Here is an 18,024-nt window from a genome sequence, read left to right on the forward strand (position 1 = left end):
CATATTTTTCAGTCTGGATGAGACCTGTATATGTCTGCTTAGGCTGCCATAATAGAATACCATAGACTAAGTGGAGGCTGGAAACCCAGGATTAGTGTGCTAGCATGGTTGGCTTCCTGACTTGCGGGCATCCCCTTCTTGCTGTGTCTTCAGATAACATGGATGAGATGAGGTAGGCCGGTGGAGCATGGCACATAAGAGCACACACTACCTGTCTGGTATCTCTTCTTATAAGGACATTAATTCTATCATGAGTTCTCCACCATCATGACCTCATCTAACTCTAATTACCTCTCAAAGGGGCCGTCTCCAAATACTATCTTCAATGTATGAATTTGGGAATGGGGGATACAAACATTCAGTCCATAACAAGACCTATCTTGTTTTATTATGGCTCCTTTTTTCCCTACAGTCCTGTTCCCTTCCTTCCCTGTAGACACACACTCTAAAGGAGTTAATATGTGTCCTTCCAATTTACCTTCTAGAGAGACAGGGTCTCAGTTTTGCTCAGGCTGGTCTCAAACTCCTGAGCTCAAGTGATACTCCCGCCTCGGCCTGCCAGAATGCTAGGATTACAGGCATGAGCCACTGAGCCTGGTCAGAATCATTTTTTAAAAAGATAATATTCTTGGCCGGGTGCGGTGGCTCACGCCTGTAATCCTAGCACTCTGGGAGGCTGAGGCAGGCAGATTGCTCGATGTCAGGAGTTCAAAACCAGCCTGAGCAAGAGCGAGACCCTGTCTCTACTATAAATAGAAAGAAATTAACTGGCCAACTAATATATATAGAAAAAATTAGCCGGGACTACACGCATGCACCATAGGGTGGTGCATGCCTGTAGTCCCAGCTACTCGGGAGGCTGAGACAGGAGGATTGCTTGAGCCCAGGAGTTTGAGGTTGCTGTGAGCTAGGCTGATGGCATGGCACTCACTCTAGCCTGGGCAACAAAGTGAGACTCTGTCTCAAAATAAAATAAAATGATAATATTCTTGTCGGGCATGACGGCTCTAGCCTATAATCCCAGCTACTTGAGAGGCTAATGTGGGAGGATTATTTGAGGCCAAGAGTTTGAGACAGCCTGGGCAACATAGCAAGACCCCATCTCTAAGAAATTTCTTTTTTTTTTTTTTTTTTTGAGACAGAGTTTTGCTTTGTTGCCCAGGCTAGAGTGAGTGCCATGGAACCTAGCTCACAGCAACCTCAAACTCTTGGGCTCAAGCAATCCAATCCTGTCTCAGCCTCCCCAGCAGCAGGGACTATAGGCATGCACCACCATGCCCGGCTAATGTTTTCTATATATATATTAGTTGGCCAATTAATTTCTTTCTATTTATAGTAGAGACGGGGTCTCGCTCTTGCTCAGGCTGGTTTCGAACTCCTGACCTCAAGCAATCCGTCCGCTTTGGCCTCCCAGAGTGCTAGGATTACAGGCGTGAGCCACCATGCCCGGCCTCTAAGAAAATTTTTTAAAAATTAGCTGGACATAGTGGCATACAACTGTAGTCCTAGCTATTTGGGAGGCTGAGGCAGGAAGATCCCTTGAGTCCAGAAGTTCAAAGCTGCAGTGAGTTATGATCACACCACTACACTCCAGCCTGGGCAACAGAGTGAGACCCTGTCTCTTAAATTGAAAAAAAAAAAGGAAAGGCTGGGCCTGGTGGCTCACACTTATAATCTTAGCACTCTAGGAAGCTGAGGTGGGAGGATTATTTGAGTTCAGGAGTTCCAGACCAGCCTGAGCAAGAGTGAGACCCTGTCTCTAGTAAAAATAGAAATATCATCTGGTCAGTGTGACATGTGCCTGTAGTCCCAGCTACTCAGGAGGCTGAGGCAGGAGGATGGCTTGAGGCCAGGTGTTTGAGGTTGCTGTGAGCTATCATGACACCACTGCATTCTATCTCAGGTGACAAGAGCAAGACTCTGTCAAAAAAGAAAAACAAAAAAAAAAAGATAATATTCTTTTCCTAGGAAAATTGTTCTGAAATAAGGAAAAGAGAAAATATTCTCTCTTTTCTTTCCGAGACAGAGTCTCTCTCTGTTGCCCAGGCTAGAGTGCCATGGCGTCAGCCTAGCTCACAGCAACCTCAAACTCCTGGGCTCAAGCGATCCTCCTGCCTCAGCCTCCCAAGTTGCTGGGACTACAGGCATGTGCCACCATGCCCGGCTAATTTTATATATATATACTTTTAGTTGTCCAGCTAATTTCTTTCTATTTTTTTAGTAAAGACGGGTCTCACTCTTGCTCAGGCTGATCTCGAACTCCTAAGCTCAAACAATCTGCCTGCCTCAACCTCCCAGAGAAAATACTGTTTCTTTCTTTCTTTTCTTTCTTTTTTTTTTTTCAGTCAGAATCTTACTCTGTTGCCCAGGCTAGAGTAAGTGCCATGGCGTCAACCTAGCTCACAGCAACCTCCAACTCAAGAGATCCTACTGCCTCAGCCTCCCGAGTAGCTGGGTCTACAGGCATGCGCCACCAAACCCGTCTAATTTTTTCTATATTTTTAGTTGGGTAATTAATTTCTTTCTATTTTTAGTAGAGACAGGGTCTTGCTCTTGCTTAGGCTGGTTTTGAACTCTTGACCTTGAGTGGTCTGCCCACCTCGGCCTCCCAGAGTGCTAGGAGAAAATACTCTCTTAATCCCTAAAATTTTATGAACTTTGAACTCCAAGATGGTGGTATAGCCCAGAATACTATTAAATAATAAATAATGGTGTCAGTCCTTTCTGTTTTAATTTCTGTCTGGTTGTTCCCAAGTTATTGTAATCAAAATGTGTGGAATTCAGTATTTCCTTGTGTTTCTTTGTAGGTAGTATTGACAATGTGCATGAGACTTGAAAGTCAGAACAAGCTAGCACTCTGCCCAAAATATTCTGAAATAATTCTGAAAATATTTGTGAACTATGATTTCACTTTTTCAGGATATTTGTCCACTCAATATACTTTTCTTGCTTAATTTCAGGACCACTAAGTCATCTAACTGGATTAATAATCAGACTGATTATTCTAGTCTCAGTGATTCCCAATTCCTCTTTGGATCTCAGTTCTGTCCAGAAAATTCAGAGACCCTGTTAGCACCCTTGGACTTTGGTGCCCACCCGAGACATCCAAAACAGTCACAACAGAATTCTCTGGATGTGAGTCTGATTTTCAGAATTTCTCTGCACACATTTCACAGTCATTATGGAGATAAACTATAAAGAATGCTGATTCTGTTGGAATATATTTTAGATTTATACATCTTTAAGAATTGCTCTCTTAAATGGATTTGTGCTTGATTGGTGACTCATTTGACTTGGTGTAGTCTAAAATGGAAAAATATTTATATTTGCAGTTTCTTCTATTACCAAAGCAACATAGAATAGTGTCAGTCCCTTGACCATTCCTAGGGAGAGGCAAATATTGCATGACATTTCCTAAGACTAGTCAATACTGTTGTTTGTGAGAATTTCATAAGAAAAAGGTATTTTTATAAAATAGGAATAAAGTAACATAAATTTTATTTTAGTTGGACATTTTTTCCTAAGAAATTCATGTACTTTGTGGACTTTAGTCAGCTATACTATATTATGTCCTTCAAGAAGAAGGAAATGAGGATTCTGAGGCCCAAGTTAATGAAAAAGGGCCATAATGAAGAACAGAGTCTCTTACAAGAATGCTTGATTTTTTTTAAACTGACCAGTCTTTTCTGATGAGTCAGAAATATTTGAGTTTTTCTTGGGGTGTAGAACTAGACTGAATTTTATATATAGACTTACCTGCATCAAAAAGGGACTTAATGAAAAAGAATATGTCAGTACTTTAAGTTAGTAGAATATGCTCTAAGTATTTCAGTATGACAATTGGTATCTAGTGGTATGAAGGGGTAAATGAATTCCCCCGAATGTTTCACAGTAAATTTTGCCTAAGAATGAAGAAAATGGCTTCCATGTGCCAGCATGCCCACTGTTCAATCCATGCCAAACTTACCAACATGTCTTTAGTTCACTAGCAGCTGAGCAACAGCAATTTGTGTTAAACTTATTAATATGGAAACTTTGGCCAGGTACAGTGGCTCAAGCCTGTAATCCTAGCACTCTGGGAGGTCAAGGCCGGTGGATCACTCAAGGTCAGGAGTTCCAAACCAGCCTGAGCAAGAGCAAGACCCCGTCTCTACTAAAAATAGAAACAAATTAATTGGCCAACTAAAAATACATAGCAAAAAATTAGCCGGGCATGGTGGTACCTGCCTATAGTCCCAGCTACTCAGGAAGCTGAGGCAGGAGGATCGCTTGAGCCCAGGAGTTTGAGGTTGCTGTGAGCTAGGATGACACCACGGCACTCTAGCCAGGGCAACAGTGAGACTCTGTCTCAAATAAAACAAAAAACAAACAAAAAAAACCTTTAACTCATCATCTCAGAGATAACATAAATAATTCTCTCTTGTTGCCTTTAAATTTATGCAATTGATTATAAGCCATTTTAGCTGACATTTTAAATATCTTTAAGCCAACATTTTAAATATAATTTTCTGTTGTATACAAAAATAAAAAGGAAATACTAGCCAGGCCATGGTGGCTAATACCTCTAATCCTAGCACTCTGGGAGGTCTAAGCGGGAAGATTGCTTGATGCCAGGAATTTGAGACCAGCCTGATCAAGAGCAAGGCCCTCTCTCTACAAAAAATATAAAATATAAAAAGTAGCCAGGCACTACTGGTGTGTGCCTATAGTCCTAGCTACTTTGGAGATTGAGGCAGGAGGATCACTTGAGCCCAGGAGTTTGAGGCTGCAGTGAGCTATGATGATGCCACTGCACTCTACCCTGGGTGACAGAAAAAGACTCTGTCTCAAAAAATAAATAAATAAGAAGGAAGTACTACATGCTATGTTGTTTTTTAGCAATATGGCTTGCACTTAAATGTAACTGCATTATACAGAAAATAGTGAATGCTATATATATTTTTATGTATGAAATACTATATTGGTTTTTTTTATTTTTCATTTAACAGAGTGAACCTAGTGTTTTCACAAAGTACCAGTCAAAACCCCAGCTGTTTGGAGGAGATACAAAGGATGGAGGCTTATTTCCTCCTCCTTTGTCAGTTGGAAAATCAAAAGGCCTCTTGGAAGAGTTTGAAGAGAAAAAGAAAAGGGCAAAAGACAAATGTGACAGGTATGCAAACCTTTCAAGTGGATGGGAGAGCACATCTTTTCTAAACAAAACAGGAAACAGCATGTCGATAATCAAATAATTCAATTTCTGCCTGATAGCATTGATTTGTTATGGGAATTGGCTTCTGAGATTATGGAGGCCAAGAAGTTCCAGTCTGCATCTGCAAGCTAGGGAGCCAGGAATGACGGTGGTGTAATTCAGTCTGAGTCCAAAATCCTGAAGACCAGGAGCTCTGGTGTCCAAGGAGAAGATAGATGGTCCCAGCTTAAGAAGAGAAAGTGAATTTGCCCTTCCTTTGCCTTTTTATTCTATTTTGGCCCCCAACAGATTGGGTGATGCCCACCCACATCCATGATGGCAGTCATCTTTACTTAGTCTTCTAATTCAAATGCTAATCTCTTATGGAAACACACTTACAAACATACCCAGAAATAATGTTTTATCTCTTATCTGGGCATCTCTTATCCCTATCAAGTCGACACATAAATTAACCATTGCATAGAACTCTTGCCTTTGTAGTTCATCTAATAATTACTCTTTGTCCTCTTGTCCACTTGTGATTTGCGGTAGATTTCAATATACTGTTACAATTTTGGTTTCTCTGAAAAATAATGTTATATTTATTCTGCCTAAAATTCTGCCTTCCCGTTTTCTTTTTAGATCATCAGGATTAGGAAGTTAGACAACATTATTTATTTTAGGGTCAAGAATATAATGCATGAATTCTTTTTTTTTTTTTAGACAGAGTCTGGCTTTGTTGCCCAGGCTAGAGTGAATGCTGTGGCATCAGCCTTGCTCACACTCCTGGGCTCAAGCAATCCTGCTGCCTCAGCCTCCGGAGTAGCTGGGACTATAGGCATGCACCACTATGCCTGGCTAATTTTTTCTACATATATTAGTTGGCCAATTAATTTCTTTCTATTTATAGTAGAGACAAGGTCTTGCTCTTTGCTCAGGCTGATTTCGAACTCCTGACCTCAAGCGATCCACCCCCATCGGCCTCCCAGAGTTTTAGGATTACAGGTGTGCCATTGCGCCCGGCCCTTTGCCCACTTTTTGATAGAGTTGTTTGATTTTTTCTTACTGATTTTCTTGAGTTCTAAATAGATTGTAGTTATCAACCCTTTATCAGATGTGTGGCTTGTGAAAATTTTCTCCCATTCTGTAGGTTGTCTGTTTACTCTCATGACAGTTTCTTTGGCTGTGCAGTAGATATATATTTTTTAGAAAATATGTGAGATAAATTAGGACTGCTATATTATTATTTTTATTAATACTATTTTTTAAAATAGGGTCTTCCTCTCTTGCTAGGGTTAGAGTGCTGTGGCATCATCCGTAGCTCACTGGAACCTCAAATTCCTGGGCTCAAATGATCCTCCTGATTAGCCTCCCAAGTAGTTGAGACTACAGGTGTGCACCACCACACCCAGCTAACTTTTTTTTTTTTTTTGAGACAGAGTCTCACTTTGTTGCCCAGGCTAGAGTGAGTGCCGTGGCATCAGCCTAGCTCACAGCAACCTCAAATTCCTGGGCTCAAGCGATCCTACTGCCTCAGCCTCCCGAGTAGCTGGGACTACAGGCATGTGCCGCCATGCCCAGCTAATTTTTCTATATATATTAGTTGGCCAATTAATTTCTTTCTATTTATAATAGAGATGGGGTCTCGCTCTTGCTCAGGCTGGTTTTGAACTCCTGACCTCGAGCAATCCGCCTACCTTGGCCTCCCAGAGTGCTAGAACTACAGGCATGAACCATATAGAAAAAATTAGCCAGGCATGGTGGTGCATGCCTGTAGTCCCAGGTACTTGGGAGCCTGAGGCAGGAGGATTGCTTGAGCCCAGGAGTTTGAGGCTGCTGTGAGCTAGGCTGATGCCACGATACTCTAGCCCGGGCAACAGAGTGAGACTCTGTCTCAAAAGAAAAAAAATCACATGAATAGATACTCAACATCATTAGACATTATGGAGATATAAACTAAAATCACAATGAGATATTAATTACTAAGCATCTATTAGGATGGCTAAAGTTAAAACAAACAAAACTAAAAATACCACATACTGGGCAAGGATATGAGCAACTGGAACTCTTGCTGGTGGCAATGCAATATGATACAACCACTCTGGAAAAGTTTGACAGTTCCTTATAAAATTAAGCATAACTAACTATACCTTTCAGCAGTTCTACTACTAGGTATTTACCCTAGATAAATGAAAACTTATATTTGCACAAAAATCTATACACTAATGTTTATAGTAGCTTTGTTCATAACCACCAAAAACTGTATATAACTCATATGTCTTTCAGTGTATGAATGGATAAACAAACTATAGTATGCCCATACAATGGAACACTACTTAGCAATAAAAAGGAATAAACTATTGATAACCATTACAACATGGATGAATCTCAAAGGCATTATGCTGAGTGATAGAAATAAGTCCCAATGGTTATATATTGTATGATTCCACTTATATGGCCTTCTGATAAAAGCAAAACTGTAGGGATGGGGAATAGATCAGTGGTTAACAAGGCTTAGGGATATGGGCTGGGCTTTATCACCAAGGAATAACATGAAGGATTTTTTGGGGGTGATGGAGGTATTCTGTATTCTGATTGTAGTATGATGGTTACATGAATCCTAAATATGTGTTAAAATTCATATAGTGTATATACACACACTCACAGACACATATTAATTTCATGTTACTTTTAAAACTTTTTTTTTTTTCTTTTTGAGACAGAGTCTTGCTTTGTTGCCCAGGCTAGAGTGAGTGCTGTGGCCTCAGCCTCGCTCACATCAACCTCAAACTCCTGGACTCAAGAAATCCTCCTGCCTCAGCCTCCCGAGTAGCTGGGACTACAGGCATGTACCACCATGCCCGGTTGATTTTTTTCTGTATGTATTACTTGATCAATTAATTTCTTTCTATTTTTAGTAGAGACGGGGTCTTGCTCTTGCTCAGGCTGGTTTCGAACTCCTGACCTCAAGCAATCCGCCCACCTTGTCCTCCCAGAGTGCTAGGATTACAGGCGTGAGCCACCGTGCCCGGCCACTTTAAAAATTTTTTTAAGTAAAATATTTTTAAAAGAATATTGGGTGGCTCATTTTATGAGTTAAAATTAGGTTTAACTGCTTATAACGTATATACATTCATACTCACAATAACAGAAGCTTTAAAAATCTTTATTTCTCTTTAATGTAAATTTATCCTGAAGTGCGTGGTCTAGGGCTAGAATCATAGCTTCATGGTCAAGGACCTGGATTCTCCCCGAACTCTGGTCTTTCATCCTTAAAGTGTGGCTCCTGTCCTCATGGTGCTTTATGGCTGTGGGAGCTCCAGATGTTACATCAGGGTTCCAGACAGCTAATGGATTGAAAAGGAAGAAGGGTATCTTCCCTTCCCTTTAGAAATCTTGGAATTTGCATGCAGCACTCTGCTATATCTCTTACTGGCTAAAATTTACTCACATGGATATAGCTAGCTGCAAAGTGATCTGGGAATGTCATTTATCTGGGTAACAATGTATCCAGGGGTAGGGGGTGGAAATCAGGCTTCTAGTTTCCAAGGAAGAAAATTAGACCACTGGAAGTCTCTGCCGGGCTCATACAATTACCAAGGGCTGCCTGCCACGGACAACTCCCCAAATCAAGTCTCAGAATTAGTCCTGTGTAGATTCTACTTCACTCCTTCCTCTGTCCAGTGCCAGAGTACACTACACCCTTCCCTGTACCACAGCTGGTGTAGTCCTGGACACTGCTACTAGTCCCCTAGAGCTCTATTATTTTCTTCTTGGAGGCCTCTCTCCTGACTCTAATCTGAACTTGGTACTCTCTAGGTCTATAGTACAGCTGTTATTCTGAATCCTCCCCTCACCCATCCTGGGTATTCCTACCTCCTCTCTCCTATGCTGGATCCTCTGTTACTTCGATCTTACATCCTCTTCCTTCTTGGTTACTCCTTGGATTTGGTGGAGCACATACTCCAGAAATTTCCTGAGAACTAGTACATAGCACCTAAATAATTTTTGAGAGCTTGCATATCTGATTTTTTATTTTCCTCTCACATTTGATTGCAAATTAGGCTGGATATAGAATTCTAAATTAGAAATTATTTTCCCTCAAAATTTCTAAGGCATTGTTCCATTGTCTTATCATTTCCTATGTTCCTTTTAAGAGGTCTAATGACATTCTTATTCCTGAACCCATATATATATATATATATATTTTTTTTTTTTCCCCAGCATATTGTGAGGGTACAAATGTTAAGGTTAGGTATATTACCCTTGCCCCCCTGAACCCATATATATTACTTGAGTACTTCTTCCTGGAAGTTTTTAGGATCTTCTGATTGTAGAGTTTTTAAAGTTTGCAGTAACATGCCTTGGTGTGGCATGTTATATTGTCTGGGCATTGAATTATTCCTTTCGATCTATAAACTTGTTTCCTTCAGCTCTAGGACATCTTCTTGTATTTCTTTCTATTTTCACTCCTCTCTTATTCTGTATCTCCAATTTTGAGGATGTGCTGGATCTCCTGGATTGATCCTCTAATTTTTTTTAATCTTTCATTTACTTTTGATCTCTTTTGGGTTTTTTTCTATTTTCTATCATATGTGCTTGACTGTATCTTCTAATTATTGTACTTAATTTTAAAATTTCTGCTATTTTAAATTTCTAGGTACTCTTTCTTGTTCTCTGCTTTTATAATATAATAATATTCTGTTCTTATTATCACCCTTAATTTATTAACTGTTTTCATTTTTAATATATTTGGGCCGGGCATGGTGGCTCACACCTGTAATCCTAGCACTCTGAGAGGCCAAGGCGGGTGGATTGCTCAAGGTCAGGAGTTCGAAACCAGCTTGAGCAAGAGTGAGATCCCCTCTCTACTATAAATAGAAAGAAATTAATTGGCCAACTAATATATATAGAGAAAAAATTAGCCAGGCATGGTGGCCCATGCCTGTAGTCCCAGCTACTCGGGAGGCTGAGGCAGTAGGATTGTTTGAGCCCAGGAGTTTGAGTTTGTTGTGAGCTAGGCTGACACCACAGCACTCACTCTAGCCTCGGCAACAAAGTGAGACTCTGTCTCACAAAAAAAAAAAAAAAAAAAAAAAAAAGGCCAGGTGCAGTGGCTGCTCATGCCTGTAATCCTAGCACTCTGGGAAGCCGATTGCTCAAGGTCAGGAGTTCAAAACCAGCCTGAGCAAGACCTCGTCTCTACTAAAAATAGAAACAAATTAATTGGACAACTAAAAATATTTATACAAAAAATTAGCCGGGCATGGTGGCACATGACTGTAGTCCCAGCTACTCGGGAGGCTGAGACAGGAGGATCACCTGAGCCCAGGAGTTTGAGGTTGCTGTGAGCTAGGCTGACGCCATGGCACTCACTCTAGCCTGGGCAACAAAGTGAGACTCTGTCTCTTTAAAAAAAAAAAAAAAATATATATATATATATATATATATATATATGTTATTTTCAAGTAATGTTCCAATCTCTTTCACATAAAGTATATGGTTTATAGATTTCTAAAAACACCTTTTTAGTTGGTCTGGTGGTGCTTCCAAAGGAGTTGGTATGAAGAGTTGTCTTTCGGGGTTTCAAAATTTGATATTTGGGCCGGGCGCTGTGGCTCACGCCTGTAATCCTAGCTCTTGGGAGGCCGAGGCGGGCGGATTGCTCAAGGTCAGGAGTTCAAAACCAGCCTGAGCAAGAGCGAGACCCCGTCTCTACTATAAATAGAAAGAAATTAATTGGCCAACTGATATATATATAAAAAATTAGCCGGGCATGGTGGCGCATGCCTGTAGTCCCAGCTACCTGGGAGGCTGAGGCAGTAGGATCACTCGAGCCCAGGAGTTTGAGGTTGCTGTGAGCTAGGCTGACGCCACGGCACTCACTCTAGCCTGGACAACAAAGCGAGATTCTGTCTCAAAAAAAAAAAAAAAATTTGATATTTGCATTTGTATTTTGTAGATTAAAGCAACAAAATATGTACAGTTTTGTTAATGACAATCATGTATGAGTCTTCTTTTTTATTTATTTATTTATTTTTTATTCTGATTCTAAAAGTCATCTTTCAGTTGTGGAATCTTCTTTAAGAGCATGAAATTGGGCAGGTGTGGTGGCTCATGCCTATAATCCCAACATTTTGAGGCCAGGGTAGCAGGACTGCTTGAGCTCAGGAGTTCAAGACCAGCCTGGACAATGTAGTGAAACCCAGTCTCTACAGAAAAGTTTTTAAAAAAATGAGCCGGTTGTGGTGGCATGCACCTGTAGTTCCAGCTACTCAAGAAGGTGAGGTGGGAGGATTGCCTGAGCCCAGACGTTTGAAGTTACAATGAGCTGTGATGGTGCCACTGCACTCCAACCTGGGTAACATATGTTTCCTCAAAATTATTTTTATACTAACCTCATTTTTATAGTCAAAATGATGATAAGACTAAGATGTGTCCGGGAATTTTAGACTACCAGAAAGAAGCTGCTATTACCTTCTGAAGCCAGTTTGCCATAAACAGGAAAGGTGGTCTTTTCTACTCTGGCCAACTACTTAAGCTGCTAAAATTTAACCTCATTTAAGATACATAAAAAGTGGGTTTTAAAAAGAAAAAAGTGATTCTCCTTGGAATCAAGGTTACAAAAAGTAACCTTTTTTCTGACTGGGTACTAAGGTTTCTCAGGTTCAAGTCTCCAACTCTGATCAAGTAGTGTTTTGATGCTAACCTAGGTGGAAATATGCCATATTAATGGAATCAATTGTTACATATCACTTCAGTATTTCACAAAGATTTGTTTTCTTTTTTTTCTCTCCTATTTTAGTGAGACTCTATACAACTTTGTTTCCCATGTCAGAGAAAGCATTCACAGGGTAAGTATGACTGCATTTCAAGGAGTTAGAACATCTTACATTTTAAGAAGTTTAATAATTATATTGTATTGGCTTTAGTTCATGTAGAATAGCAATATTTAACTTACCCCTTTTAATCATTAAATGAAAATTCTCCAGGTTAATAAAATAAGGTAACAGTCTATGAACTCTTATTAATTTTGGGTTTCTTAGTTACAGACATCTGTGGAAAAGTCTGAGGAACATCTTAGTTCAAGAAGCCAATCTATTTTGGATTCTTTGGAAACTGTGGCCAAGACATGTGAGTGCCTCATGTTTGAGATTATCAGCAGAGGGCACTGGCCAAGTGGTAAGCGTGAACTTTCTGACCTCAGCCAGGTTTCCAGTGGTGAGATTCCATACAGGGTTTCAGATGAGAGAGGGTGGGTACATCAGGTTAGTACTGAAGAAATGTGGGGTTCACTAAGTTTAGTAGTGGGACTCACCTCTATGTGACAATGCTGTGGTCCCTTGATGCCTTTTGTGAAGTACAAATTCCCCCACCCAATAAACCTGCTGCCTCAGGGCAGGTAGATCCACCAGTTTTCTCATCTCACTCAGGGATGCTGCTGAAGTAAATCAACAGCATCCCTGAGTCCCAAATGAATTGCTGCCTGTGTTGTCTGTAGAGACACTGCCCCCATAGGAGTTAGAAATACACCAGTCACCCACTGTTCTTCTTGCTGCCTTGGTTTCAGTGAGAGCTATTTTGTAGCAAATCACATCATTCTCAATTTCAGTTTCAGTTACAGCTTGCTGTTTGTAAAATCCTCTACTCTGCCAATTAGTGATTTACATTTAGATGAAACCATGGGCCTGGCCCTTATAAACACAAGAGAGCCAATACACTGTTGTCATTAGGTGGATACTTCTCTAGAATCACCAGTTTCTCAGCAAAATAGTAAGGTGATGACAGTGCATCTGTACTTGTTTGCCTTTGTGTGTTTTTTATTTTAAACAAGTTAAAAACAACTTATTAAAATGCCATGGGATGGATTGCTCATGATTTACGGAAATTAATGCCTTTGTGTGGCCTAGAAATTAATCCCCATCTGTTTGCAAAGAAGCACTGTACTGTCTCCTGGCTTTCAACCTGGGTATCCCACACACAGGGCAACTATAGCATCTGTTTGGAAAGTTGTTCTGGAAGCCTAGGACTGTTACCCCCACAAGAAGTAGCAAAGCAGAGAGCAGAAGTAAATCAGGGATGCTTCCTTTGTATAACATGATAGAATAACTCATTTGTAAGTGCCCAAGGAAAGCACTCTGTTTTTTGTTCTGGGTGAAGTACAAAAAGGAGGATTACGGCAAAAGCATGGCATTTAAGTCCCAGAAAAGGGAATGGAACTGCCCAAGACCCCAATACAAGCTAAAGGCAGAGAGAGGAATAGAACTGAATCTGCATTATAGTAGGCACAGGGATCCTGATCCTTTGCCCCTGTTGGTTTTTCTCTAATTTTCTGAGGGAAAAACTTAGAAGAGGGAGCCACACTAAGAGGGCAAATAGTAACAAATACAGTGGCATCATATTGGGTAGGATAGGTCATTCTTGAAAATGGGCACAAATAGCCTGTCCAGAATCATTCCCTTTCTTGGTACACAATGATCAGGAGCAGAAAATTAGTCACTGAGAGAGGAACGAGACAAATCCTCTATCATATGGCCAGGTCCAGTCCTGCTGGCCTAGAACAATAAACTCCACTCAGTGCATTTTGCAGGCTTTCAATCTGTACTCACTGCACTCAACAGGGATGGGGAAGTAATGATACTGTGTGGAAGTGCTGTCTTGTGTCATTATGCAGTTGGTGTCTTCATAGAATAAGGTTATGAAATCTTTTCCCAGTCAGTCTGCCTGCCCAACCAGAAGGGTCACTGTAGCCATCTAATCTATCTCCTCCTGTTCTTCAGCTGAGGACACCAAGGAACAGAGTTATAAAATGAATTATCAAGGCCACCTACATCCTACTTTACCTGGAGTTTAGGTAGACCAATTAAGTAGAGGGTAGTAGTTTCACCTGATAAGTGTTACCTCTATTGCAAAATATGATAATTAGGAAAATAAAAAGTAGCCAGTGTCAAAATCAGAAAATGTCTCTTTTGGAAAATAGGTAACTGTATATATCAGAATAAATTTCATATAAGTCAATATATTAAGTATAATGATTAAATCATAAAAAGAACTAGACGAAAACATTGCCATAATTTTTATAATTTTAGAAGAGCCTTTCCAAGCAAAATACATATAATTGTTAAGAAGAATGAGATCAGGCCGGGCGCAGTGGCTCACGCCTGTAATCCTAGCACTCTGGGAGGCCGAGGTGGATGGATCATTTGAGCTCAGGAGTTCAAGACCAGCCTGAGCAAGGGCGAGACCTCGTCTCTACTAAAAATAGAAAGAAATTAGCTGGACAACTTAAAATACATAGAAAAAATTAGCTGGGCATGGTGGTGCATGCCTGTAGTCCCAGCTACTCAGGAGGCTAAGGCAGCAGGATTGCTTGAGCCCAGGAGTTTGAGGTTGCTGTGAGCTAGGCTGATGCCACGGCACTCTAGCCCAGGCAACAGAGTAAGACTCTGCCTCAAAAAAAAAAAAAGAAGAAGAAGAAGAAGAATGAGATCCATCTATATGAATATGGCAGAATAGATATATCTGTTCATTGTTAAATGATAACAACAAGGTGCTGTTCTCCTACACATAGTTTACTCCAAGACACATCTTCTTGGTGTTTCAAGCCAATGAGAATTAGGAAGGGTGTCCTTAAAATAAAGGTAGGGGCTGAGGGGTCTTCTCTTATACAAGGAGACTCCCAGATCCTTCCTCAGGCTCTTATCAGCCCAGCAGGAAGAACAAAACTAGAGTAAAAGGAAAATCACTGGCCATCAATGGAAAAACATTCCTTTCCAACTTGCATCAGAATCTGACCTCATCTCAAGCCTTTGTCACATTGCTAAAATATTATAGAAATGAATTTTTTAAAAACCATCTTAACAAGAAAACAGAGATATTGTCCAAAATATGGAAATGGATTTTAAATGACATTTTTATACAAAAGCTAAAAATATCTAATGTTTATAGTCAAACCAGAAATTTAGTTCTCTTCTAGAGACATACACACAGGATCTATAATGTATACACATACATAGACATACATGTGTATTAATGTAAAATTCCAGAAACTGCTAATATTGTTAAATCTGGAAGTGGGACCCAAGGTTTGCAAGGGAGAACTTCAATCATTTTTATTTTTTATTTATTTATTTTATTATTTTTTGTGGATCTCCTCCCCACCAATTCTCAGTTCTCATCAGTTTCTTTTTTTGTTGTTGTTGAGATAGAATCTTGCTCTGTCTCCCTGGGAAGAGTGCAGTGGCATCATTGTAGCTTACTGCGACCTCCACTTCCTGGGCTCAAGCTATATGCTCCTGACTCAGCCTCCAGAGTAGCTGGGACTACAGGCTCCTACCACAATGCCTGGCTAATTTCTCTATTTTTAGTAGAGAACAGGGTCTCACTCTTGCTCAGGCTGGTCTTGAACTCCTGAACTCAAGGGAGCCTCCCACCTTGGCCTCCCAGAGTGCTAGGATCACAGGTGTGAGCCACTGTGCCCAGCCATGTCAATCTTTTTTCATTGTATGCTGTTTACCCTGTTATGATTTTGAGTTATTTTCATTACACAAAAAAAATTTTAAAAGAGAAAAAATGAATAGATTTTAGAAGTAATGAGCTCCATGCAAAAGCTCTTGTAAAGGAGAAGACCCCAAAGATATGTTTCCCTAGGCACAAGGACTAAATGTGTAGGATCACAGGTGGATGCTTTATGAACACTTAATCCAGAATCAAACACTTTGCTTGCCTTTCTTATCCTCTGCTTTTGTGAGGGTCGGTGATGTCCACTGTTGCTAAGAAACATTGCTATTTAGGAACTCTTCTAGGGAAGGATAATTACATTTGCTCCCTGCTATAAATATCTACGTGGATGTCTGAAAAATATTTGACTAATTGAGTTTAGGAGCAGGAATCCAGTACATAAGTAAACAGCCTCTTTCTAATTGATTGACACATTGGAATTTAACTTGTACTTGTGTTGAGAAGGAGGAGAAAATTTGCTTTCTAAATAATTCTTAATTTTTAAAAATGAAGTTGAATGTTTTATTATTAAATTGTGTCTTATTTTGCTGGAAAGCTGTTGCTTCACTGTATAAAAATAGCACCAGCCAATGCAGTATAATACAAAATTAAGATAATATTGTTCTTCATCTGACGCTGTACAACTAACAGAAACTTTTCTCTATTACCAGTTATTTTCTTTTTTTTTTTTTTTTTGAGACAGAGTCTCACTTTGTTGCCCAGGCTAGAGTGAGTGCTGTGGGATCAGCCTAGCTCACAGCAACCTCAAACTCCTGGGCTCAAGCAATCCTACTGCCTCAGCCTCCTGAGTAGCTGGGACTACAGGCATGCGCCACCATGCCCAGCTAATTTTTTCTATGTATATGTTAGCTGGTCAATTGATTTCTTTTTCTTTATAGTAGAGACGGGATCTCGCTCTTGCTCAGGCTGGTTTCAAACTCCTGACCTCGAGCAATCCGCCTGCTTCAGCCTCCCAGAGAGCTAGGCCCCAGTTATTTTCAATGGAAAAATCATTAAGTATTTTGACTCAAATCTAGGGATAGATTTAATCAAGTTACAATATTATATAAGGCTTAAGATAACAATATTATCTTTTTTTTTTTTTTTTTTTTTTTTTTGAGGCAGAGTCTGGCTTTGTTGCCCAGGCTAGAGTGAGTGCTGTGGTGTCAGCCTAGCTCACAGCAACCTCAAACTCCTGGGCTCAAGCAATCCTCCTGCCTCAGCCTCCCAAGTAGCTGGGACTACAGGCATGCGCCACCATGCCCGGCTAATTTTTTCTATATATATTAGTTGGCCAAATAATTTCTTTCTATTTATAGTAGAGACGGTTCTTGCTCTTGCGCAGGCTGGTTTCAAACTCCTGACCAGGAGCAATCCGCCCGCCTCGGCCTCCCAGAGTGGTAGGATTACAGGCATGAGCCACCACGCCTGGCCTGGACCCAATTCTTTTAAAACTGTGGTAAAGTACACATAACATAAAATTTACACTATGTCGGGGATGGGCACATTTCTAACTTTGACTCCAGTGGTGTAAAAGCAATTTATGTAACCGAAACATTTGTACACCTGTAACATTCTAAAATTTAAAAAAAAATTTTTTTAAACATAAAATTTACCATTTTTACTGCTTTTTGCAAGACTGCCATGTCTATTCTTAGTAACAACAGGCTTTTTTTTCTTTTGCCTCAAAACTTTCATACCTGCTCTTTCCTCTACCTGAACAACTTTCTTCTTCTAATCTTTGCAGGGCTGGCTCCTTTTTATTGTTCTGGTTTCACATTAACTGTCTCCATGTCTGATGACTTTATCTAAAATAGGTGCCCCCGCCCACTTATTTTTATGATAATCCCTATATAGCATCAATTACAATTTGTATTTATGTGCATGTTTACTTACTTGTTTATTGTTATTTTTGTCCTTTTCTAGACTGCAAAATTCATGTAGGTAGACTGTTTTGTTCACAATTGTTTCCCATGCTCCTAGCACAGTGTCTGACAATAAACTTTCAGATAAAACTATAAATTTCCAATTAATAGGTTCAAACAGGCCAGCTGCAGTGGCTTCATGCCTGTAATCCTAGCAAATTGGGAGATTGAGGTGGGAGGATCACTGAGGCCAGGAGTTCAAGACCAGTTTAGGCAACAATGAGAGTCTGTCTCTACAAAAAAATAAAATTAGCTAGGTATGGTGGCATGTGCCACCTACACTACAAGTTCCAGCTACTCAGGCAGCCAAGGCAGGGGGATCACTTGGCCCCAGGAGTTTGAGGTTGCCGTGAGCTATGATGATGCCACTGCACTCTATCTCAGGCAACAGAGAACCTGTCTTGAAAAAAAAATGTTCAGTCTAGGCAC

The 18,024-nt window shown here is 40.2% G+C and overlaps 1 protein-coding gene across 1 annotated transcript in view; it reads left to right on the forward strand.

The window, feature by feature from the left end:
* IHO1 (interactor of HORMAD1 1) overlaps positions 1-18,024 on the forward strand; it is a 40,423-nt gene that overhangs the window by 15,234 nt on the left and 7,165 nt on the right. Inside the window, exons 3-6 of the mRNA XM_012771242.3 lie at positions 2,961-3,135; positions 4,989-5,152; positions 11,976-12,024; positions 12,217-12,304. Coding sequence (XP_012626696.2) covers positions 2,961-3,135; positions 4,989-5,152; positions 11,976-12,024; positions 12,217-12,304 — 476 coding nt within the window. The remainder of the gene's footprint in view (positions 1-2,960; positions 3,136-4,988; positions 5,153-11,975; positions 12,025-12,216; positions 12,305-18,024) is intronic.

The sequence above is a fragment of the Microcebus murinus genome, chromosome 1 (assembly GCF_040939455.1).
Source record: "Microcebus murinus isolate Inina chromosome 1, M.murinus_Inina_mat1.0, whole genome shotgun sequence".
In the NCBI taxonomy this organism is placed as follows: Eukaryota; Metazoa; Chordata; class Mammalia; order Primates; family Cheirogaleidae; genus Microcebus; species Microcebus murinus.